Source organism: Salvelinus fontinalis, chromosome 28 (assembly GCF_029448725.1).
Source record: "Salvelinus fontinalis isolate EN_2023a chromosome 28, ASM2944872v1, whole genome shotgun sequence".
NCBI lineage: Eukaryota > Metazoa > Chordata > Actinopteri > Salmoniformes > Salmonidae > Salvelinus > Salvelinus fontinalis.
Window position 1 is genome coordinate 40,090,495 of NC_074692.1, and position 26,697 is coordinate 40,117,191.

Consider the following 26,697-nt stretch of genomic DNA (forward strand, 5'->3'; position numbering starts at 1 on the left):
TTCTTACATTGTGTCTTCCAGCACCCCTGGGATAATATACATTTGCTGAAGCATTATGCAGCTAGCAAGTTTAGCCTACTCAAACACCCTGCTCAAACAGAGGGATGCTATGTTAGCTAGCTGGCTATGACTATCCAACACAACATTTGAACTCTTCCACGTCAAGGTAAGCTTTTAGTTTTACAAAGGTATTGCCACCGGGGCCCGGTGGCAATACATTTATCCCCCAATACCTCATCCCCCAGTGTATTTATACCTGTGTTCTCTGTTTGTCTGTTGCCAGTTCATTTTGTTTTGTGATACCCACCAGCGGTTTTCCCCTTGCTCCTGTCGGTTCTAGTTACTGTTTTCTAGTTTTTCCCGGTTTTGACCCCTGCCTGCTCTGACCCTGAGACTGCCTGCCGTTCTGAATCTGGATTACTGACCTCTGCCTGCCCTTGACCTGTTGTTCTGACCCTGTATTAGTAACAAACTTTTTTTATTGCTTTTACATTGAACTGGGTGAATGAAATATGAATGACAATCATCCAATATGTTGTAATAGAAATAAGGCCATGCTCATGAACAAAACATTTTAAATGCAATTTTTTATTTAATTTAGCAAAGGGTAAAATCTACAAAACTTAGTCCACTCTGTTCGTAACATATTCTAGTTTTGAGAACAGAAAACTGTGTTGAGATCAAATGTTTCATTGATGTGAAAATGTGCATAATATCGGTCAAAATCCATCTTCTCCTGCTGCCGGCCACTGGGCTTCCTCTCATCCCTATATTTGGTAGTGAGTGGAAATGCCAATTGGATGCTTCACACTTATACATCCGGTGAAATATTTGGCGTATTGTTTTATCCAGTGGCAATTTTAAATGTTAGTGGGGCAAAAAAAGAATAATACATTTCATATACATGCCAGCAAAGCCACGACACAACACAACACTAAAAAATACATTAATTGCACTATAATGTTGACAAATGGTGCCCCAGCACCATGAAGTGAATCCTTACCACTGCTACACCTGGCTATTGTCTGACAGCGAAACAGTTCATTCAGCCTCATTTACTGCCTTTAAAAAGAAATAGCTGCTATGGCTGACTTGCTTAAACAAATGTGGTTTCTACTGACAAATGAGATGTACAAACTAAGGCATAAGGGGACGACGCACAGATTTTCAATTAAGACATTAATGAGCGAGCTGCGACGGACGTAGTCAATTGGTTCAACACTTTTGAAATGTACAGCGACAGAATTCAGAACATGGGCCGTTCTTACAGTATTCTCCCTGTACACCAGGTCAGAACCGTAGGATAAATAAAGGGGGCATAGAAGCAGACAATGAAAGCTCTTACAATATTCAATGATTACATTTCTCTGAAACAGGCTATAGGCTACATGTGCATGACCAAGTCAGAACAGTAGGCTAAATTATGAGGGGGAAAGGGACCACATTATTAGGGTGAGGCACATGGACTACTAACAGCTTACTAATAGCCTCCAACACTCTACTCAACAAATTGAATGCAGTCCATCACAGTGCCATCCGTTTTGTCACCAAAGCCCCATGTACTACCCACAACTGCGACCTGTATGCTCTCGTTGGCTGGCCCTCGCTTCATACTCGTCGCCAAACCCACTGGCTCCAGGTCATCTACAAGTCTCTGCTAGGTAAAGCCCCTCCTTATCTCAGCTCACTGGTCACCATAGCAACACCCAACCGTAGCACACGCTCCAGCAGGTATATCTCACTGGTCACCCCCAAAGCCAATTCTTCCTTTGGCCGCCTCTCCTTCCAGTTCTCTGCTGCCAATGACTGGAACGAACTGCAAAACTCTCTGAAGCTGGAGACTCTTACCTCCCTCACTAGCTTTAAGCACCAGCTGTCAGAGCAGTTCACAGATCACTGCACCTGTACATAGCTCATCTGTAAATAGCCCATCCAATCTACCTCATCCCCATACTGTATTTATTTATTTATCTTGCTCCTTTGCACCTCAGCATCTCAACTTGCACGTTCATCCTCTGCACATCCAACCATTCCAGTGTTTAATTGCTATATTGTAATTACTTTGCCACCATGGCCTATTTATTGCCTTACCTCTCTTATCCTACCTCATTTGCACATGCTGTATATAGATTTTCCTACTGTATTATTGATTGTATGTTTGTTTATTCCATGTGTAACTCTGTGTTGTTGTGTCGAACTGCTTTGCTTTATCTTGGACAGGTCGCAGTTGCAAATGAAAACTTGTTCTCAACTAGCCTACCTGGTTAAATAAAGGTGACATAAAAAAAAAAATATTACATAATTTATGCAGCAGCATACAAGACTTTTTTGGACTCACCTTGTTGTGCTATGCTCACTTGAACAGGAAGGTGGCGAGGCAGTCCTTTTTGGAAAATTTTGTCATCAAACTTTGTCATCAAAGTCAGGCATTCTCTGGATTTATAGTGCTTTCGAGACAACTGGGAACTTGGAAAAAACAAGGTTGAATCACGACGTCAGTGATCTTCAGATCGGAGCTCTAGAAAGAGGCCCGAGTTTCCGACTTGGAATTCCGAGTTGGATGACCGTTCAAAACTTATTTTCCCAGTCAGAGCAGTTCTGAGTTTCCAGTTGTTTTGAACTCGGCAGAAGTCATGATGGATTGACAGCATGGCCAATGGATTCAAACTTTTCTGGCACATGGTGTTGAATGTTTATACTTTTAAGCTTGGAAAAGAGACCGTTAAACCCAGACTTGGACCACACACCCTTTCCACGGAATTGCAGGCTAGTGATTGTTTTTGCAACGCTTGCAGTTAGCCACTGATTCCTTCCAAACGACTCATTGTTGAATTTGCGTTTTCTAACTTGTTGTGTAATGTTTATGTCCAATGGCCGATGAGCACATACATTTTATCCATAATTTATCTTCATACGACAAGGAATGAAAAGGATTTGCCAGTGTGGGAGTGAATGATACATTTAGGGACAGACATAGAAGTGTACATCAGACCACAGGAGGAGAAGGCGACACATAGACGTATAGGACAGCTGAACACTAAAACAGACTACAGGAAGAGAAGGCGACACATAGGCGCCTAAGACAACTGGACACACTAATGATAGAAGAGACACATAGTCTGCTGATCCTAATAAGGGCAAACATACCAAAGAATATACTGAGCTAAATACAAGGCCAAGACATAGGCCTATAGGATAGATGGACATATATTATTTTTAGGACGAGCGAGGGTCCTGCCACCATTATAATCTAACTGAAAGCAGATATGGGCGTTATTGGGCATGAACAAGCAGAAAGCCTGAACTAAAAAGATAATAGTGGCAGATGACTTAGGGGAAGTATCTTCATTTGCATGTGGGATGGACTCATATGCTGTATGTGTATAAATACAAGAGCCAGGGCTCTGGGAAACGGTGTGTGATCCACGGACCATCCCGGTTTGTGATACGTTGTATTAAAAGCGTATATTGAATTTAAAAGTTTTTGTAAGCGTTATATTTTGAACCGATTTTCCACGACACCAGTAGATTGTCAACATGAGTCATGATGATGACTGCTTGTCTTGCTTGCTAGCTAAGATTGTGAAAGTATGATGTTGACATGATCAGTCCAATCAAAGCTATGGTAGATATAACGTGATTTGACGTCCTTTTATCTGTGGCCAATGACCTTGAGCCTTTTTGGAAGGGCACTTCTAATGTATCTCTATGGCAGCACCCAGGGGGCTTGAATTTTTGAGCTCTCCCTGTAGATTTTGCAGTGACGTAGTGTCCCCATGAGTGACAGAACACTGAGCCAATCACGGCACAACTTGAGAACATTACCAACTCCCCTGGCTGCCCCACCACCACAGAAAGCACTGAGCTAGGCTGAAACACCTGCATGTTGGAGCTTCCTTACTCAAGAAAGAAAAAAAGAGACCATGTTTGTATGCGGCTTTCTTAACTCAATGACATATATTTTATTACGCTGTTTGCAAACTGATATGTGACACGTATTAATGTCAAAATAACATGCAACACAGGTGGGGCTCAAAACAGGCTCTGCCCCACCTGCCCTGAATGACGGGTCACCACTGGTTCTATCTGTGATGCAACTTTTTCCACGATTCATACGTATACAGTGGATATGTACAAATTGTCATGCCTGCTCCCGCTCTTCCCCTCTGGCGCTCGAGGGCACCAGGCTCGCCAGCATTACGCACTCCTGCTACGCCTCCGCCAGATCATCGGGCTTCCACACCTCAGCAGGATTGACAGGCCTTCATGCCTCAGCCGGATTGTCAGGCTGCTATGCCTCAGCCGGCTCGCCAGGCTCTCACACCTCTGCTGATTCGTCAGGAATTCACGTCCAACCGGCTTGTCTAGCGCTCGTGCCTCGGCCGGCCCATCAGGCTCGCCCAGGTGGGATGCCGGGTGGCGACCCCAGAAGGGGGGGTACTGTCACGCCTGCTCCCGCTCTTCCCCTCTGGCGCTCGAGGGCACCAGCCTCCCCAGCATTGCGCACTCCTGTCACCATCATTACTCACACCTGCCTTCCCCCGTCACGCGCAAGCGTATTATTGGACTCACCTGGACTCAATCACCTGTTTATTACCTCCCCTATATTTTTCAGTTCCCCATCTCTGTTCCCCGCTGCTGCATTGATTGTCGTCTGTCTTTGTATACCCGTGTCTGCTGGCGCTGTTCCTGTCTTGTTCCGTGTCTGTACCTAATTAAATGTTGACTTCCTGTACCTGCTTCTCGACTCCAGCATCGGTCATTACACAAATAAATGTGATATTTGAGGCTTTCTCACCCCAATTGATAGTACAATGTTGTACACTGAATATACACACATATATTTATTTATGAGTGTGAGATATGGGGGTTGGTTGGAGTGTGTAAAGCAAAACTTTTACAAACAATGACAACACTGCCATGTTGCACTGAGCCTTATTGTTGTTGGAAAACCACATCAGTGTCTGACTTTCAGCTGTAGCAGATGCACCTCCCTCAACTTCACTCCTCGACTTTCATCTGCAGTCGGTTGCTTCAGCCTTACCACTCAAACAAGCCCATTATCTGTTAAGTTTCCCAAACTCGGTCCTGGGGGCCCCCCTGGGTGCACGTTTTGGGTTTCGCCCTAGCACTACACAGCTGACTCAAATAACCAACTCATCATCAAGCTTTTATTATTTGAATCAGCTGTATAGCGCTAGGGAAAAAACTAAACGTGCAACCAGGGGGGGCCCCAGGACCGAGTTTGGGAAACCCTGTGGTAAGTGACAGGTTGGAATAGAGAGGGATTTATGCCGTGTTCACGTGCAGGTCGGAACTAGGAAACTTGAAAATGTCTGACTTATTAACTGGTTGTACGCAGCACGTTTATAAGCAGTTAACAAGCCGAAAATGCCAGTTTCCTAGTTCTGAATAGCATGTGAACGCGACGTAACCAAACAGAATATAAAATATTATGCTTTGGTATTGTGTCAGTGTTAATTAAGACTGGTCCTCAGGTATTGGAAAATCTTTAATAATCCAATGTTTTACGGAATGGATGAATATGTTGATTAAAACATCACATGAAATCATGTTAGCACAGACTGGAGAAAATAATACAGACAGACTCACAAAAGATATGGGAAAGATTGTTGTTGTTCATTAAAAGCACATAAAATAATATCCTGGCCATGAAATAGCCTAACACCTATTAGTAGAAAAAACGAACAAAACAAAAAATACTCTCCATTGTATTTTGGTGTGTTTCTGTATATTTTGGTGTACTGTATTGTTGTTTTGTGTAGAATATGAAAAAAGGGGGAAGGAGCTGACTACCGAAATGGAACTGGACCCGAGAACCGAACCAAGGGGCCCGTGTTCCGGTAAACCAAACGGGAGAAGACCATCTGTTGCTCAGCAACGCTCCTCGGCGTCTTCTGGAGTTTGCAGTGACTGCTGGGAATCTGAGGCCCGACTGAGCGACCGCCCTTTTTAGACGAACGAGAGAAGAGCAACGCTGCAAGTGTCGGGAAAGAGCTATACGCAAAAACAACTTAATAAAGCGGCAGAACGTAACTTGAGGTATGTTTTCAGATGTATGAGGTGAAATATTTCAGGCAAATTATGTCTAAATTAAGAAATGTCTCAGGAAAAAGTGTATTTTAATGCGCGATTTGATGACGTACTGGCGATGGTCAAACTCGAAATGGGGAGAGCCTTTATGGGTCTATTTGAAAGGATTAGCTACTGTAACTTGTTGGCTAACGTTAACTAGATTGTTCGCTGCTTCTTATAACCCATTATGTAGTTAGCGTTGCTAGTATTAGGTACACATTCTGATTAAATATATATCGTTAACTTTGATTTTACGGCCCTCAATTATAGCCCGAGGCCTTCTGCTGCAGCTAAGCTTGCTAGCTACCGTTAGCATTGTCTGCTATATTCAATTGGTCAACTTGATGCCAATCACACTGCTGTCAAACGCATGATTGGCTGAATTCGACGTCTTCTCTTTGCATCGGTAATATTCTATTGGATAACACATGAGGTTGACGCAATTTTCCCGCCTCGAACGTTATCATTTTTCATGACGAAATACTGTCGGTCCAATTTGTGCAGAACACACACATACGACAAACAGCGATATTTCCCACAAATATTGCCCACATTGGCAGACAAAGATGGAAATATACAGTACCAGTCAAAAGTTTGGACACACCTACTTATTCAAGGGTTTTCCTTTTATTTGACTATTTTCTACATTGTAGAATAATAGTGAGGACATCAAAACTATAAAATAATACATATGGAATCATGTAGTAACCCAAAAAGTGTTAAACAAATCAAAATACAGTTGAGATTATTCAAAGTAGCCACCCTTAGCCTTAATGACAGCTTTGCACACTCTTGGCATTTAATTTTTATTTTATTTTACTATGCAGTTAAGAACAAATTCTTATTTACAATGACGGCCTACCAAAAGGCAAAAGGCCTCCTGCGGGGATGGGAGCTGGGATTAAAAATAAAAACAAATATTTAAAGAAAATTCTCTCAACCAGCTTCAGCTGGAATGCTTTTCCAACAGTCTTGAAGGAGCTCCCACATATGCTGAGCACTTGTTGGCTGCCTTTCCTTCACTCTGCAGTCCAACTCAGCCCAAACCATCTCAGTTGGGTTGAGGTCGGGTGATAGTGGAGGTCAGGTCATCTGATGCAGCACTCCATCACTCTCCTTCTTGGTAAAATAGCCCTTATACAGCCTGGAGGTGTGGTGGGTCATTGTGCTGTTGAAAAACAAATGATAGTCCCACTAAGCGCAAACCAGGTGGGATGGCATATCACTGCAGAATGCTGTGGTAGCCATGCTGGTTAAGTGTGCCTTGAATTCTAAATAAATCAGACAGTGTCACCAGCAAAGAAACCTCCTCCTCCATGCTTCACGATGGGAACTACAAATGCGGAGATCATCCGTTCACCTACTCTGCATCTCACAGAGACATGGCGGTTGGAACCAAAATCTTGCATTTGGACAGATTTCCACCGGTCTAATGTCCGTTGCTCGTGTTTCCGTCTCTTCTTATTGGTGTCCTTTAGTAGTGGTTTCTTTGCAGCAATTCGACCATGAAGGCCTGATTCACGCAGTCTCATCTAAACAGTTGATGTTGAGATGTCTGTTACTTGAACTGCTGCAAAGGAACCTGAAACCTTGAACTCAAGCATTTATTTGGGCTGCAATATCTGAGGCTGGTAACTCTAATGAACTTATCGTCTGCAGCAGAGGTAACTCTGGGTCTTACTTTCCTGTGGCGGTCCTCCTGAGAGCCAGTTTCATCATAGCGCTTGAATGTTTTTGCAACTGCACTTGAAGAAACTTTCCAAAGTAAAATATGGAATGTTGTTTGTCTTTGCTTATTTGAGCTGTTCTTGCCCTAATATGGACTTGGTATTTTACCAAGTAAGGCTATATTCTGTATACCACCTCTACCTTGTTACAACACAACTGATTGGCTCAAACGCTTTAAGACGGAAAGAAATTACACAAATGAACTTTTAACAAAGCACATCTATTAATTCAAATGTATTCCAGGGGACTACCTCATGAAGCTGATTGAGAAAATGCCAAGAGTGTGCAAAGCTGTCATCAAGGCGAAGGGTGGCTACTTTGAAAAATCTCAAATATATTTTGATTTGTTTAACACTTTTTTGGTTACTACATGATTCCATATGTGTTATTTAATAGTTCTGATGTATTATTCTACATTGTAGAAAATAGTAAAAAATAAAGGAAAAATCCTTGAATGAGTACGTGTCCAAACTTTTCACTGGTACTATACATATTCATAAAAGCTGCAGAATGCCCAATGATAACATTGTATTTAAATCTATGTTAAAATCACATTACTGTCTGTGCATCAATATGCTGTGAGCATGTTGTTCATGTTTAACTTGTTTGCCCAGATGTAATTGTACACTCAGACCATATAGTCTGTCATTACTGGTGATGTGAACTGTGTGCCATCTCTGCATGGATTTCTTCCTTGTGTGCAGGTGAGGGGCTGAGCCATGGCAGATGAGGGTGAGGAGTGTGGTAGTCAGTTCCCAGACCATTATAAAGTCATGCTGGACAAACTGAATGAACAGAGACAGCTGGACCAGTTCACAGACATCACTCTCATAGTGGACGGTAAGCTCATCCTCAGTGATGTTTGTTGAATTGCAGAAAGTGAAGGTGCAGCTTTAGCTTGTCAACTAAAAGTTAATTATATATTTTATTAATACAAAAACAGCCTTGTTTCAGTCTTGTAGGTTAATAGTAGAACAAAAAAAAGTTTTTCAATATCATTGTGTTAAGGAAAAATGCCCACATTGTATTAAGTATTCTATTATGTGCTGTACCATTCATGCGTTCATCTTACCTCTGGTCTGTAGGACACCAGTTCAGGGCCCATAAGGCAGTGTTAGCAGCGTGCAGTCAGTTCTTCCACAAGTTCTTCCAGGACTTCACACAGGAGCCACTAGTTGAGATTGAAGGTATGTACTGCTGAACCACTGATGCATCCACTGACGTATGTCTGTCATCAATCAAGAAAATAAACGATAGCAGATAGCGCTATAGACCCTGAGAAACAAAACAAGGCCTACAGCCACTTCTGACAATAACTATAAGACTATCACACAATAACCCAATGTACCCATCAATCCGCTGTGTTGTGCAGGAGTGAGTAACTCAGCTTTCCGCCAGCTGATGGAATTTACGTACACGGCTACGCTGGCTGTCAATGGGCCAGAGGAGGTCAACGACGTGTGGAAGGCAGCAGAGTACCTCCAGATGCAGGAGGCCATCAAGGCCCTCAACAACAGGTTGGACGGCCATTATAACATCTGGACCCCCTTACTACTAATATAGTCCCTTACTACTTACTGTGCCTTCAGAAAGTATTCATACCCCTTGACTTATTCCACGTTTTGTTGTGTTAGAGCAGGTATTCCCAAACTGGATTTTCCAGGGGTACGCGCAATGCCGTCGGGGGTACGCCAAATAAAAATGTGATTTACATTTAAAAGTATATATATATATTATTTATTTACTTTTAAAAAAAACACACATTTTCAAACAGTCCATTTATATTTTCTAACGGGGCTATCTATACATTTGGGTGAGATTTTTTTATCACCTGAGTAGCCTCGTTTCACTGCCAAAAATAAAATTAAACCAGCTAGTGTTCAGTGAAATAACAACACAATGTCAAATACAGGTAGCCTAGTCAAATAATTCACTTATTTGGGAACGGGGGGCAGTATTGAGTAGCTTGGATGAATAAGGTGCCCAGAGTAAACTGCCTGCTACTCAGGCCCAGAAGATAGAATATGCATATAATTAGTAGATTCGGATAGAAAACACTAATAATGTCTGTGAGTATAACAGAACTCATATGGCAAGCAAAAACGTGAGAAAAATCCAACCAGGAAGTGGGAAATCTGAGGTTTGTAGTTTTTCAAGTGATTGCCTATCCAATATACTGTGTCTATGGGGTCAGATTGCACTTCCTAATGCTTCCACTAGATGTCAACAGTCTTTAGAAAGTTGTTTCAGGCTTCTATTATGAAAGGGGAGCGAATAAGAGCTGTTTCAACCAGTGGTCAGGCTGAAAGCTGATAAAAACATCCTAAAGATTGATTATATACATCGTTTGACATGTTTCTACGAGCTATAATGGAACTTTTTTGACTTTTCGTCTGGACTTTGTGAGCGCGCTTTGTGCATTTGGATTACTGGACTAAACGCTCGAACAAAAAGGAGGTATTTGGACACAAAGATTAACTTTATCGAACAAAACAAACATTTATTGTCTAACATGGAGACCTGGGAGTGCCATCAGATGAAGATCATCAAAGGTAAGTGATTAATTTTAACGTTATTTCTGACTTTTGTGACAACTCTCCTTGGTTGGAAAATGGCTGTATGGTTTTCTGTGGCTAGGCGCTGACCTAACATAATCGCATGGTGTGTTTTCGCCGTAAAGCTTTTTTCAAATCTGACACAGCGGTTGCATTAAGGAGACGTTTATCTTTAATCGTATGTATAACTCTTGTATCTTTCATAAATGTCTATGATGAGTATTTCTGTAATTTGATGTGGCCCTCTGCACTTTCACCGGATGTTTGTTTGAGACAATGCATTTCTGAACATAACGCGCCAATTTCAAAGGAGGTTTTTGGACATAAAGATTAACTTTATCGAACAAAACACACATTTATTGTCTAACATGGAGTCCTGGGAGTGCCATCCGGTGAAGATCATCAAAGGTTAGTGTGCTATTTCTGTCTTTTGTGGGGTACAATACTTGTATGTTTGAGGAATTTTAATGATGAGATTTCTGTTGTTTGAATTTGGCGCCCTGCAATTTCACTGGCTGTTGGCGAGGTGGGACGCTAGAGTCCCACTGGGACGTTGTGACATCAAATGGACTTTGGTGGTCAAGATGTGTATGTATCTGTACTGATGGCGCAAAAGCCATGACAGGGAGACATAGTGGAGTGGTAAAGCGAGTGCAAGCAGTTGCTCCCGACGCCACTTGGGTACACTGCAGCATCCACCGAAGAGGCTGTTGTTGCCAAGGAAATATCTAACAGCTTGAAATACGTTTTGGACACTATAGTGAAAATGGTTAACTTTTTAAAGCAAGGCCCCTGAACTCTTGTGTATTTTCTCCACTATGCAATAGTGGGCAGCGACCATGTAACGCTTTTACAACACACAGAAGTGCAAGGGTTATCAATTGGCAAACTATTGACACGTTTTTTTTAATTGAGAGACGAGCTTAAAGTTTTCTTTACTGACCATAATTTTCACTTGTCTGACCGCTTGCATGATGACGAGTTTCTCACACGACTGGCCTATCTGGGTGATTTTTTATTTTATTTTTTCTCGCCTGAATAATCTGAATCTAGGTTTACAGGGAGTCTACGCAACTATATTCAATGTGCGGGACAAAATTGAGGCTATGATTAAAAGGTTGGAGCTCTTCTCTGTCTGCATTAACAACACACAGGTCTTTCCATCATTGTATAATTTTTTGTGTGCAAATTAACTCAAGCTTACAGACAATGTCAAATGTGATATAGCGATGCACCTGAGTGAGCTGGGTGAGCAATTACGCAGGTACTTTCCCGAAAAGGATGACACAAACAACTGGATTCGTTATCCTTTTCATGCCCTGCCTCCAGTCCACTTACCGATATCCGAACAAGAGAGCCTCATCGAAATTGCAACAAGTGGTTCTGTGAAAATGTAATTTACTCTGAAGCCACTGTCAGATTTCTGGATTGGGCTGCGCTCAGAGTATCCTGCCTTGGCAAATCGTGCTGTTAAGACACTGATGCCCTTTGCAACCACGTACCTATGTGAGAGTGGATTCTCGGCCCTCACTAGCATGAAAAGTAAATACAGGCACAGTGTGTGGAAAATTATTTAAGACAGGCTCTCAAATACAACCCAACATTGCAGAGTTATGTGCATCCTTTCAAGCACACCCTTCTCATTAACCTGTGGTGAGTTATTCACAATTTTCTATGAACAAATAAGGTTTTATATGTAAGATGGTTAAATATAGAGCAAAATTATTGATTATTATTTGTTCCCTAGTCCTATAAGAGCTCTTTGTCACAACCCGGTTCGTGGGAAGTGACAAACTCATTCTTATGTTTAATAAATGTATCTTATAGTGTGTGTGTGGCAGGCTTACAATGATGGCAAAAACAAAATTTGAGAGTGCACTGACCCTGGTGCTAGAGGAGGTACGCAGCTGGAGGTTGAATGTTTGAAGGGGTACGGGACTATAAAACGTTTGGGAACCACTGTGTTAGAGAATTCAAATTGGATTAGATTGTGTTCTTTCACCCATCCACACAAAATACACCATAATGACAAAGTGAAAACATGTTTATAAAAATGTTAGCAAATGTATTGAAAATGAAATACAGAAAGTATTCACGCCCCTGAGTCATTACATGTTGGAATCACCTTTGGCAGTGATTAAGCTGTGAGTGTTTCTGGGTAAGTCTCTAAGAGTGATTACAGATGTGAGTGTTTCTGGGTAAGTCTCTAAGAGTGATTACAGATGTGAGTGTTTCTGGGTAAGTCTCTAAGAGTGATTACAGATGTGAGTGTTTCTGGGTAAGTCTCTAAGAGTGATTACAGATGTGAGTGTTTCTGGGTAAGTCTCTAAGAGTGATTACAGATGTGAGTGTTTCTGGGTAAGTCTCTAAGAGTGATTACAGATGTGAGTGTTTCTGGGTAAGTCTCTAAGAGTGATTACAGATGTGAGTGTTTCTGGGTAAGTCTCTAAGAGTGATTACAGATGTGAGTGTTTCTGGGTAAGTCTCTAAGAGTGATTACAGATGTGAGTGTTTCTGGGTAAGTCTCTAAGAGTGATTACAGATGTGAGTGTTTCTGGGTAAGTCTCTAAGAGTGATTACAGATGTGAGTGTTTCTGGGTAAGTCTCTAAGGGCTTTGCACACCTGGATTGTCCAATAGTTTCACATAATTTTTTTATTTCTTCAAGCTGTCAAGTTGGTTGTCTAGGTGTTCCGAGCAGTGTCTGTCATTGCTAGACGGACATTTTCAAGTCTTGCCATAGATTTTCAAGCTGATTTAAGTCAAAACTGTAACTAGGCCTCTCACCTAACTGAGTTAGGAAGGATGCCTGTATCTTTGTAGTGACTGGGTGTATTGATACACCATCCAAAGTGTAATGCTCAAACAGATATTCAATGTTTCCTTTATTATTATTTTTTACCCATCTACCAATAGGTGCTCTTTGCGAGGCATTGGAAATCCTCCCTGGTCTTTGTGGTTCAGTCTGTGTTTGAAAATCACTGCTCGACTGAAGGACTTTACAGATAATTGTGTGATGCACAGAGATGAGGTAGTCCATGCAATTTATTAAGTGACTTGTTAAGCACATGTTTTACTCCTGAACTTATTTAGACTTGCCCTAACAAAGGGGTTCAATACTTATTGACTCAAGACATTTCAGCTTTTCATTATTTATTTTTATTATTTTTTTACAATTTGTGAAAATGTCTAAAAACACAATTCCACTTTATAGGGTATAGTGTCACTAGCCTACACAATCTCAATTTTAATCAATTTTGAGTGGAATAAATATTTTGGCTGAACTCAAATGTGCTGGTTGATAAAATACCTGTATTTATGGGAAAGATGTTTGAAAAGGGTATTTTGTTTGTAAATTATATTGTAAATTGTTATGGTAGAGTTATGTCTTTCATGGAGTGATCAGAATTCTATGGGAAGGTTTGCTCAATCCAAGATTACAACCAATTGATTACAGCATTACCCCAAAAATGGATGAGGCAGTTGGCAGCTGAAGGAGGTAGGGAACTGGTCTGTCTGGCCAATATAAAAAAATCAACTGACAGAGGAATACCAATAGCATAAATAGGAAAATATACCAGTTTCATTTGAGGACCAGGATGTTGACAGCTGTGCCATACAGATTGCAAAATATTTGGGAAGAGATTTATGATGTACCAATTCCACGGTACAGGGTGTATGAGGTGATATAAAAATAATGACGCAAGATTCAAGACTTTGTGCTTTTCAGCTAAAAGTATTATATAGAATTCTTGCCACCAACAAAATGTTAAATAATGTTGCATTCAATCATCAAAGCTCTGCAGATTTTTTTTGTGAGGATACAGAATCAATAGACCATTTATTTTGGTATTGCCCTCAAGTAGCCTGTTTTCTCTTTCAGGGATGGCGGAAAATGCAGAACATTGATCTAAAATTTACCCTAGAAATAAACTTAGTAAAAAAAGAAACGTCATTTTTTCAGGAACCAGTCTTTCAAAGATAATTTGTAAAAATCCAAATAACTTCACAGATCTTCATTGTAAAGGGTTTAAACACTGTTTCCCATGCTTGTTCAATAATCCATAAAAAATTCATGAACATGCACCTGTGGAACGGTCGTTAACAGCTAAAAGATGGTAGGCAATTAAGGTCACAGTTATGAAAACTTAGGACCTAAAGAGGCCTTTCAACTGACTCTGAATAACACAAAAAGAAAGATGCCCAGGGTCCCTGCTCATCTGTGTGAACGTGCCTTAGGCATGCTGCAAAGAGGCATGAGGACTGCAGATGTGGCCAGGGCAATAAATTGCAATGTCTGTACTGTGAGACGCCGAAGACAGAGCTACAGGGAGACGGGACGGACAGCTGATCGTCCTCGCAGTGGCAGACCACGTGTAATAACACCTGCACAGGATCGGTACATTCAAACATCACACCTGCGGGGCAGGTACAGGATGGCAACAACAACTGCCCGAGTTACACCAGGAATGCACAATCCCTACATCAGTGCTCAGACTGTCCGCAATAGACTGAGAGAGGCTGGACTGAGGGCTTGTAGGCCTGGTGTAAGGCAGGTCCTCACCAGACATCACCAGCAACCACGTCGCCTATGGGCACAAACCCATCGTTGCTGGACCAGACAGGACTGTCAAAAAGTGCTCTTCACTGACGAGTCGCGGTTTTGTTTCACCAAAACCGGATTCACGTGAGTGAAGGAGTGTTTATCGTCGAAGGAATGAGCGTTACACCGAGGCCTATACTCTGGAGCGGGATCGATTTGGAGGTGGACGGTCCGTCATGGTCCGGGGTGGTGTGTCACAGCATCATCAAACTGAGCTTGTTGTCATTGCAGGAAATCTCAACACTGAGATACAGGGAAGACATCCTCCTCCCCCATGTGGTACCCTTCCTGCAGGCTCATCTTGACATGATCCTCCAGCATGACGATGCCACCAGCCATACTGCTCATTCTGTGCGTGATTTCCTGCAAGACAGGAATGTCAGTGTTCTGCCATGGCCAGCGAAGAGCCCGGCTCTCAATCCCATTGAGCACGTCTGGGACCTGTTGGATCGGATGGTGCGGGTTAGGGACATTTCCCCCCCCAGAAATGTCCGGGAACTTGCAGGTGCCTTGGTGGAAGAGTGGGGTAACATCTCACAGCAAGAACTGGTAAATCTGGTGCAGTCCATGAGGATGAGATGCACTTCAGTACTTAATGCAGCTGGTGGCCACACCAGATACTGACTGTTACTTTTGATTTTCACCCCCCTCTTGTTCAGGGACCCATTATTCCATTTATGTTAGTCACATATCTGTGGAACTTGTTCAGTTTTTGTCTCAGTTGTTGAATCTTGTTATGTTCATACAAATATTTACACTTGTTAAGTTTTCTGAAAATAAACGCAGTTGACAGTGAGAGGACGTTTCTTTTTTTTTTTTGCTGAGTTTAGTACTGTTGGGAGATCTGGAGAGACCAGGTCAGTCAATTAATAATATACTAATACTCTTAGTAAAAGTATTTATCTTCAACTCGCAGTCTGTAGATTCGATTAGATAGATTGAATTTCTATGTTAAACATCACAGCATAGTTGAAAAATATGTGGTGTGTAGAAATCTGAAGTGGGTGGCCAGCAGAGCTAGGTGGGAGGGGCTGAGGGAAGCTGAAGTTTGGGATGTGGAGTTGTGTTGTGGAGTGGAGTTGTTGAGTTGTGTTGTGGAGTGGAGTTGTTGGGCGGCGTGTAGAATGATGGTCAAAGATAAAAGTATAAAACAAAAAGTATGTTTGAATGACACTGAGGGACAGTGTTGTTACAGCTAATGCCGGGTTTGCATGAGGCTGATGCCGTGCAGGTGTTTGTACACATGCATATACTCACACTCTCATTCAAATGTGCACATACACTGACACACACGCAGGTAAATAGTGCCATATATGCACTCAAACATATTCAGTTGGCCTTGCGGTCATGATTTTGTTGTCCTTGGTGTCTTTGTTGTTTTTTGCATTGTTGTTTTCTGTTTTGCTTTGTCTTTCTCTTTTTTTATATATATATTTTGTTGGTGCATGGGGGGGGTCTTGGGGGTGGTGAATGGGATTTTTTTTATTTTTGGTAATTTTTTTACTGGGGGGGGGGGGGGGGGTCTCAGATGGTTGAGGGTCAGCTCTTGGGGAACTGTGGGGAGGGATCTTGGAGGGCTGGTGGTTGGGAGCTTGGGCCGTCGGCTGATGGATCGCTGTTTCTGGTCCCCGTTTTTTGACCTTGTGTTAGATCTGTCGACGTGCCCTTGACCAGGGTGTTGACCCTGGTTGCTTCTGTGTGTCATTCTGGATGGGAGTCTGTTAGATGACTAATGTGATGTAGTTGTTGAGTGGCTTCACTGCAAGTATATTATATGTTTTAAACATTCAATAAACAAAAATAAAACATTTTACATTCAGGCTCTAACACAACAAAATGTGGAAAAAGTCAAGGGGTGTGAACACTTTCTGAAGGCTTGCGTGTTGGGTTCTATTCTTGTTTAATGGTATCTGTTGGAACGTAAAGCACTTTGAATGAATATAACCCTCACTTTGAATGAATATAACCCTCTCTCTCTCTTCTCCATAGGATGGGTGATGGCACCCTTTTCCAGCTATCCCAGGCTCTGGCGGCAGGGAATAGCAAGGCCAAGAAGAGGAAGATATCTGAAACTCTTCCCTCAGTGGCGGGGGAGCAGGTTAGAGATCTACAATTGCACATTATGTTTGTATTTGTTATGACATAAAATCGGCATAAAGTGTCCCAAATGATACTCATCATCCTCTTCATCATCCGTCCTTTCCTCCTGATATGTATTGCTGTGCTGACCCAAGTCTGTCCTTGCAGGTGGAGATTGAGATCGGGGAGGGTACCATTGAGGTGGAGGAGACGGGGCTGGAGGAGGTGGTGGACGCTGTTCGGAACACCCAGGCAGTCTCTGATGACTCTGCCCTGGCTCTGCTTGCTGACATTACCAGCAAGTACCAGCAGGGGGGGCTAACGCTGCATGTCCTGAAGAAGGAAGGACTGGAGGAGGTAAACAAAGCACTCTGTTTCTCTGTGGCACATGTAAAAACCACACACATTGATTCAAAACAAAACAAAAATTATATATAAGAATATTTTTTGTTGATCTTTCCAATCTTTCTCAAAACAAGTCATCCTTTCATCTCAATGCATCCATACATCATGGTTTGTGTGTGTGATCCAGGAGATGGTGTATCAGGAGGAGACGGTGACACCTCCCAAGACTCTCGAGAGTCTGGAGATGGTCGAGGTCCAGATCTCTCAGCTGGACAACATGTTCCGCTGCAACAAATGTGATCGCAGCTTCCGCCTGTACTATCACCTTAAACAGCACATGCGCGCGCACATGGCCGCGCTGGACAAGCCTCATGCGTGTTGCCACTGCGGGAAGGCGTACACGCGGGAGGGGGCGCTGAAACAGCACTTGAACGCGTTACATTACGAGGCGGAGGAGCTGTCGCGCAGCCAGTCCCAGAAGAAGAAGACACACGTGTGCGAGTACTGTGACAAGCAATTTGACCACTTTGGACACTTCAAGGAGCACTTACGAAAGCACACTGGTAAGAGTTATCATACCAAGAGGTATTAATTAAGGGGTTCATATTTGTAGAAGTGCCTGAGTTAACTATACACTGAGTGTACAAAACATTAGGAACACCTGCTTTTTCCATGATAGACTGACCAGATAGATATCCAGGTGAAAGCTATAATTCCTTATTCATGTCATCTGTTAAATCCACTTCAATCAGTGTAGATTAAGGGGAGTAAAAGGGTTAAAGAAGGATGTTTAAACCTTGAGACATGGACGTCCAGGCAACTTGACACAACTGTTGGATGTATTGGAGTCAACATGGGCCAGCAACACTTTTGACCCTTTGTAGAGTCCATGCCCTGACGAATTTGAGGCTTTTCTGTTGAAGGTGTTCCTAATGTTTTGTACACTCTGTACAGCTGATGTGCATTTGTAGTTTCTAGGCAGACTACAACATAGCAACAACAGCACTTCATTGCACATCAACACCACCTTCTCTCTTAGTGTGATCTCTTTGATTGTGCATTGATGAGTGAATGACCTGTTCTTGTGAAGTGAATGTAAATCAGACCACCTTAATAGAATCTCCTGAGTTATGCGGTGGATGTAATAAGTAGTTTATCCCTTGTGTGTGTAGGTGAGAAACCGTTTGCGTGTCCAGACTGCCATGAGCGCTTTGCCAGGAACAGCACATTGAAATGTCACATGGCTGCCTGTCAGAACGGAGCCGGGGCCAAGAAGGGACGCAAGAAACTCTACGAATGTCAGGTGCAGAGAACGCTCTTGTTTTTTCTTGATTTATAAAGAGTCAAAATCACCCATCACATCCCTGAGTAGGGCATATGCTGGATTGTAAAATGACCTCTCCCCCCTCCCCAGGTGTGCAGCAGTGTGTTCAACAGCTGGGAGCTGTTTAAAGATCACCTGACGACACACACGGGAGAAAAGCCTAACCATTGCACCATGTGTGACCTCTGGTTCACCCAGCCCGACGACCTCCGCCAACATCTCCGTGACCTGCACAGCGTCACAGACGACAAGCTGATAACCCAGGAACTGGTCATTGCTGCCGCCACCGTGGCAACGCAAGGGGAAGTGGCCGGGGAGGAGAAGGGAGGCGAGAGGGAGACCCTTCTACTAGAGGACGGGATAAGCGTGGAGCATGTTATTGTGGAGCCCGTAGGTGTGGTAGCATTGTCGGAAACAGCCATGTTGGTGGACGGGGAGGTGACCGAGATGTGTGAGGAGGACATAGAGAGACTGAAGGAAGCGGGTGTTGAGATCCGGGTGTTGCAGGTGTCAGCAGAGGGACAGGTGAACTCTGCGATCCAGGTGGAGGGTAGCGAGGTGGAGGTGGAGGAGGATTCGCAACCGGCTATTGCTGTATGAAGCAGGAGCGGGGCGACATCTCAAATCATACACTATTCCCCATAAATACACTACCTTGGCTCTGGCCAGAAGTAGTGCACTGTATGGGGAATAGGGTTTTATTTTAGATGTGCCCGCTGATTTTTGTCAAACTGGAAAAGCTCCCCCTTACCCCCTTCACCCTATGAAATAATAGGGTAACGTACAGACGAGGATTGGAAGTTACTCATATTTCTAGAGGGTATTTATTTGGAGCCTGATGTCATGGCTCTGTCTTCCTCTGTCTGTGGCAGAGAGAGTGGCTGAATGCCTTCACAATGAACCCGTTCAAGGTTTCGTTTCAATCTTTTTTGTTGTTGCTTTCTTTTGTTTTTTACACTTTAGGATGTACATTTGAGATGATCAATATTCATTTGCTAAGACAATATGCCATCCATAAAGATCCCTACTCATTTCTATGGTGTCACCAGCAGACACCATTTATTGATTGGGATGCACCGTGTGTTATACTGTCATACGACTGCAGACATATTGCTGATATGCCTCACTGATGACGCCACACATTTCCCAGTTTGAACCCATCTGAAGCACAGATCTGTTGGTGAAGCTCTGAATTATTTTTTGACAAAAGAAAGAGCATGTTTGTAATGGTGTCTAGCCCCTAACTGGTAAAAATAGCTTTATTTTCTTAACCTTTTAATCAGTTTGTTTAGCAGAATAATAGCTGTTTGCGTGCGTATGTTTCCCCCCCCCCTAAATTCCCTGCTTGACTTCCTGTCTACCTCTTCCTACTTCCTGTTCTGACTGCAGCCCACTAAACACTGGGTTTTATGTATGACACTGTTACAGCATGATGCTCCTCAGAAACAGAAGTAAGAAAGTATTAAGTGAACACGTTTTTGTTTGTTTTTATTTGACACATGTTCATAGTTGTATTGATTTATTTGTACAGAGCAATAAAGAAGTGATGTAATCAATACATTTGGAATTCTCAAAATGTTTCCACACCAGTATTTCTTACAATCCTTTCAAACGTACCTTTCTGAGACATGGAAGGACTGAAGATTAGATGTTTAGCTTACTAAACATGAAGAATGAACCCCCCAAAAATGTATGTATGCTTGTAAATATAAATGTGGCTGATGTAAACCACAGTGTTGTTGTTGTTTACTGCGTGTGTCTCTGTAACTCTTCTTCTTTCTACCACAGCAGAAGGACCTGGATAGGGCAGCATACATACAGGTTCATATCAACAGCGGTGACGATGGTGTCCAGGACACAGTGTCATCCTCAAGGAAACTGCTTACTGGAACCTTTGGTTATCCTGCCAGTGCCTGGTCAAATAGGGTTAAGGACGTGTGGACAGGGAATTTGGACTATGATCTTCCTCATGGTTATCTTCAGAATGTTCTGACTCGGAACAACTGGGGCCCCATCACTGGCTACCACATCGTTGGCTGTTGGCATCATCCTCTGATTAACCTCTGGCAGGAGGAACTCAATGCAGGAATACAGAGACGATGAAACCGGAGAGGCTTCTGAAGATGTGTTGGCCTGGATCTCGTCCACAGTGTTGGTGATAGTCTCATCAACAGCGAAGTTCCCTTGCCCGGTGTTGGTGATGCTCAGATGGAGTGCAGTGGTGGAGGTGCTTTCCTCTGCCCTAGAGATACTCAGGATGACTGTCTCATGATGTTTTTTTTGTGTTTCTTCCGTTCAGACCAAGTGGGCGTTCCGCACCACGCGCCTAGAGACATCTGTGACTTCCTTTGCTCTACGGAGCAGGGCGCAATTGAAAGGAGTGATAACTGGGGTGGCATTAAGTGTTGAAGATCAACTGAAATTGAAGATTCCCGTGGTCTGTGTCGCCTGCCGTTTGGTGTGACGCAGACCCGGTGGAGAGTGTGGTGAAACAGAGAAGACAGTCTGTCCTACTGAGTTTTGATGCAAGGTCATTACCCAACAGTCAAATTAGGATGTGTCAGTTGTCCCGAACCTTTTACAGTGTTTTAGGTGCCAAGCTTATGGTCATGTTGCAGCAGTGTGTAGAATGGAGATTTCTGGATGTGAGAGGTGTGCAGGAGGGCATTAGACAAAGCAATGTTTAGTATCAGTGGAAAAAGTTGGGTGTGTTAACTGTAGGGGTACCCATGGTGCGGGAGATCAGAAGTGTCCGGTGAGAGAGAGGCAAGTTGAGGTTGCCAGGATCAGAGTAGTACAGATACCGAAGGTGTCGTATGCTGAGGCAGTGAAGAGAGTAGCCGAGGAAGATGATGGGTCCAGGGGATCCCTGTGAGTAGGCTGAGGCCAATATAGAGTGATAGGAATAACATGTGCTTCAGTAACGTTGGATTCTTAGCATTCATAGCCATGGTTATCAACTGTACCGCAGAAATGGAACGTGAATCACAGAAAATAGATGTTGTGGTGGCAGCTGCAGAGAAGTACTTGGGTTTACGAGATTTTACTGCAGAAGAGTTACAAGGTGTGTTGAACGATAGTGTCCCCTCCACCCAGGCTGCTGGACTGGTGTAGGATCAGATAGGGCCAAAGTAGTGGAATAGTGGTGAAGGTTTAACGGGTGTAGGGTTAGTTGGTAGGGCAATTTTTCTTCCCTTTTTGTGTAATGACTTCACACTCCAGAACAGTAGGCTGACACACAGCCCATACAGTAAGTGGCAGCATGTACCTCTAACCTATGTTTGTGGACCGCCATAATACCGAAGATGAAGGCCTGCCTAGCGTTAACAATGAGGCTGCAGGAACCGGTAAAGTCCCATATTTTGTGTCCTGCATGGAAGTTTTATTTGGGGACAGTGCTCGAGCTAGTGGACATGTGACATGGCAGCTGCAGACGGATTGATACTGAGTTTCCTGAAGTCCCACACGGAAATGGAATTCATGTCAAGGGACCGGGTGAGGAAAATGGCGGATGGCAAAGCTGAGTACTTTCTTCTTTGAGACAAGTACAGGAGGAAAAAATACATGTTATGCGCCTGAATGTCCTGAGCAGTCGCTGGATAAGGAACTCGAAATCGATCCTTACAAAAATGAGGAGAAAGAACCTGCATCGTCAGGTGAGGTGAAGGCTTCCGAGCTTCACCCCAACGATCAAAAAAATCCCCTAGATGACTGGTCTAGTGAGAGTACGATTCGTGGAGAAAGTGGATCATTGCCTTTTGGCCGCTCTGTTTGTTGTATCAGGCTGGGAAAGGGAGGCGGTCAAATGATCAATTTGCTCAAAGTATCCAGAGGTGGCCTTGTTGATGTTTTTATTTGCCTGCTGCTCTAAAGGAGAGGGTGATGCGTGGAGCGCCGCTGAAAGGAATGATAACTGGGGTGGGGTTAAGTGTTAAGGTGGATCAACTGAAGTTGGGGATCCCCGGTGTCTGTGATGTATGTCGTTTGGTGCGACGCAGACCCGGTGGTGAGCACAAGACTGAGGAGACCCTGTGTTCTTTTGAAAAATGTTTGCCAGATCAAGTCATGCTAGGGTATATAAGTTATCCCGTGAGAGCTTTTGTTCTGATCCCACTATGGTGTTTCAGGTGCCAAGTTCATGGTCATGTTGCAGCAATATGTTGAAGGGAGATTCTGAGGTGTGAGAAGTATGCAGGAGGGCATGGGACACTAGAGTGTTTAGCTTCCCCCTTTGCCCTCGGAACAGCCTCAATTTGCCGTGGCATGCATTCTACAAGGTGTCCATTCTACAAGGTGCCCATGTCGGATTCACAAGAACAGGTCACTCACTCATCAATGCACAATCAAAGAGCTCATACTCAGAGAGAAGAAAGGTGTTGTTGATAAGTGCAATGAAGTGCTGTTGATGCTATGTTTTAGTCTGCCTAGGAACTACAAATACACATTAGCTGTACACAGAGTGTACAAAACATTAGGAACACCAACAGAAAAGCCTCAATTTGTCAGGGCATGGACTCTACAAAGGGTCAGAAGCATTGCATAGGGATGCTGGCCCATGTTGACTCCAATGCTTCCCACAGTTGTGTCAAGTTGGCTGGATGTCCTTTGGGTGGTGGACCATTCTTGATACACACAGAAAACTGTTGAGTGTGGAAAAACGCAGCAGTGTTGCAGTTCTTGACACAACCAGTGTGCCTGGCACCTACTACATTACCCCGTTCAAAGACCATTTTTTTGTCTTCCCCATTCACCCTCTGAATGGCACACATACACAATCCATGTCTCAATTGTTTCAAGGCTTAAACATCCTTCTTCAACCTGTCTTCTCCCCTTCATCTATACCGATTGAAGTGGATTTAACAGGTGACATCAATAAAGGATCATAGCTTTCACCTGGTCAGTCTATGTCATGGAAAGAGCAGGTGTTCCTAATGTTTTGTACACTCAGTATGCTGAGGCAGTGAGAAAAGTAGAGGATGGTGTGCCAAGTGTGAGGGAGCCTAAGCTGATCCCTGTGAGTAGGGATCCATACGCCACACATTTTACCTGGCACCCAAAAGTACTAGTTTTGAATGCTTAGCAGGACAGGAAAATTGTCCAATTCACGCACTTATCAAGACAACCCTTTTGCCTCTGATCTGGCAGGCTCATTACACAAATGCATCTTTTGTAAATGATGTCTGAGTGTTGGCTTCTGCCCCTGGCTATCCGTAAAAAAATTGAAACATGAAAATGGTGCCATCTGCTTTGCTTAATATAAGGAATTTGAAATTATTTATACTTTTACTTTTGATACTTAAGTATATTTTAGCAATTACATTTACTTTTGATAGTGAAGTATATTTAGAACCAAATCATTTTAGACTTTTACTCAAGTAGTATTTTACTGGGTGACTTTTACTTGAGTAACTTTCAATTAAGGTATCTATACTTTAGTATGACAATTGGATACTTTTTCCACCACTGACGCTCAGAAGTCAACCTTAGTCGGGCATATAGTGCCTTCGGAAGGTATTCAGACCCCCTGACTTTTTCCACATGTTGTTACGTTACAGCCTTATTCTAAAATGGAATAAATAGTTTTTTCCCTCATCAATCTACACACAATACCCTATAATGACAAAGCAAAAACAGGTTATTAGAATTTTTTGCAAATGTATTAAAAATAAAAAACTGTCATATTTACATAAGATTTCAGACCCTTTACATTTTGAAGCATCTTTGGCAGCGATAACAGCCTTGAGTCTTCTTGGGTATGACACTACAAGCTCTTTCAGGTTGGATGGGGCTGCACAGCTATGTTTTCGCTGCACAGCTATTTTCAGGTCTCTCCAGAGATGTACAATCGAGTTCAAGTCCGGGCTCTGGCTGGACCACTCAAGGACATTCAGAGGCTCAGAATAAGTTAGAGGAAAAACAAAAAGAAATGGAGGAACTTATTTAAGAAACTCAAGTGTAATATATTATAAAAAATAAAGCAAACCGGATAGAATGTGGGGACAAATGCACCAAATAATTTTTACATCTTCAACATAGAAATGCTACCAAAAATAATTTACTGAAACTTGTTACAAATGACAGAGTTACCCATGATTGAACAAATTTTGAAAGAGGAAGCAAAGTACTTTAAGCATATGTTTTTGTTTCAGTCTCCTCCATCTCCTCTAACAGACGCTAATTGTATGGATTTTTTTTTCTATTAATAATGTAAAATTAATAGACGTACAGAATGACTCATGTGAAGGCCAAATTACAAAGGAGGAACTTCTTGATGCAATTAAAGCTTTAAGTCCAGGAAAACTCCATGGCTGGATGGCATATCAGTTGAGGTATACAAAACTTTTTTGATATACTCAGAGGACCGTTACTGTCACGTTCCTGACCTGTTTTCTGTTGTTTGGTTGTGTTTATTGGTCAGGGCGTGAGTTTTGGGTGGGCAGTCTATGTTTTCTGTTTCTATGTTGGTTTTGGGTTGCCTGGTATGGCTCTTAATTAGAGGCAGGTGTTTTGCGTTTTCCTCTAATTGAGAGTCATATTAAGGTAGGTTGTTCTCACTGTTTGTTTGTGGGTGATTGTCTCCTGTGTCAGTGTCTGTATGTTACGCCACACGGGACTGTTCCGGTTTTTGTTGGGACTGTTCCGGTTTTTGTTAGTTAGTTAGTTCGTTTTATGTAGTCTATTTTCCTGGTTCATGCGTTCTTCACGTTGTATGTAAGTTCGTGTCCAGGTCTGTCTACATTCGTTTATTTGTTTTGTAATTATTCAAGTGTTCGTCGTGTTCTTCTGTTTTTGTTTATTAAAATCATTATGTATTCACAACCCGCTGCATTTTGGTCAAATCCCTGCTACTCCTCTTCGGATGAGGAGAAGGAGGAAGCCCGTTACAGTTACTGGCATGTTTTAACAACTCTAATGTAAATGGTAGATTATCCGACACTCAACAAGAAGGTCTGATTTCATTATTACTGAAACAGGATACAAGTGTGAAATATAAAGATCCAGTCCATTTAAAAAATGTGGAGGCCCCTTAAACTTCAGTGTTGTGATACAAAACTTCTAGCAAAATGTATAGCTCATAGAATTAAAAAGGTATTGTCGGACATTATTCATTCTAATCAGACAGGTTTTTTTACATGGACGATACATGAGAGATAAGGCAAGTACTGGAAACAATAATTGTTTAACACTTTTTTGGTTACTACATGATTTCATACATGTTATTTCATAGTTTTTATGTCTTCACTATTATTCTACAATGTAGAAAATAGTAAAACTAAAGAACTTGAATTATTAGGTGTGTACAAACTTTTGACTGGTACTATATATATATTAGCAAAAATATATATGGGGGATTGGAAGTGATGCAGACAATTACATTGATGGAAGCTACAATCTATCTGCAATATTAAAGCTGATCTAGCCTCTAAAATACATGTAAAAAAAAAAGTACATTCAGAGGCTTGTCCTGAAGCCACTTCTGCGTTGTCTTGGCTGTGTGCTTAGAGTCGTTGTCCTGTTGGAAGGTGAACCTTTGCCCAAGTCTGAGGTTTCCTCCTCCTCTCTCTGTACTTTGCTCCGTTCATCTTTCCCTTGATCCTGACTAGTCTCCCAGTCCCTGCCGCTGAAAAATATCCCCACAGCATGGTGCATCAATCACCATGCTTCATCCTAGAGATGGTGCCAGGTTTCCTTCAGATTTTACGTTTGGCATTCAGGTCAAAGAGTTCAATCTTGGTTTCATCAGACCGGAGAATCTTGTTTCTCATGGTCTGAGAGTCCTTTAGGGGCCTTTTGGCCAACTCCAAGCGGGCTGTCATGTGCCTTTTACTGAGGAGTGGCTTCCGTCTGGCCACTCTACCATAAAGGCCTGATTGGTGGAGTCCTGCAGAGATGGTTGTCCTTCTGGAAGGTTCTTCCATCTCCACAGAGGAACTCTGGAGCTCTGTCAGAGTGACCATCGGGTTCTTG

The 26,697-nt window shown here is 42.7% G+C and overlaps 1 protein-coding gene across 1 annotated transcript; it reads left to right on the forward strand.

The window, feature by feature from the left end:
• Positions 1-5,952: 5,952 nt before the first annotated feature.
• LOC129826704 (zinc finger protein 131-like) lies at positions 5,953-20,457 on the forward strand. Its single transcript, XM_055887712.1, has 9 exons — positions 5,953-6,063; positions 8,529-8,664; positions 8,910-9,011; positions 9,197-9,341; positions 16,971-17,079; positions 17,229-17,417; positions 17,593-17,968; positions 18,578-18,708; positions 18,820-20,457. The coding sequence occupies exons 2-9, from the start codon at positions 8,544-8,546 to the stop codon at positions 19,327-19,329; spliced, it is 1,683 nt and encodes a 560-aa protein (XP_055743687.1). The 5' UTR covers positions 5,953-6,063; positions 8,529-8,543; the 3' UTR covers positions 19,330-20,457.
• The last annotated feature ends 6,240 nt before the right edge of the window (positions 20,458-26,697 follow it).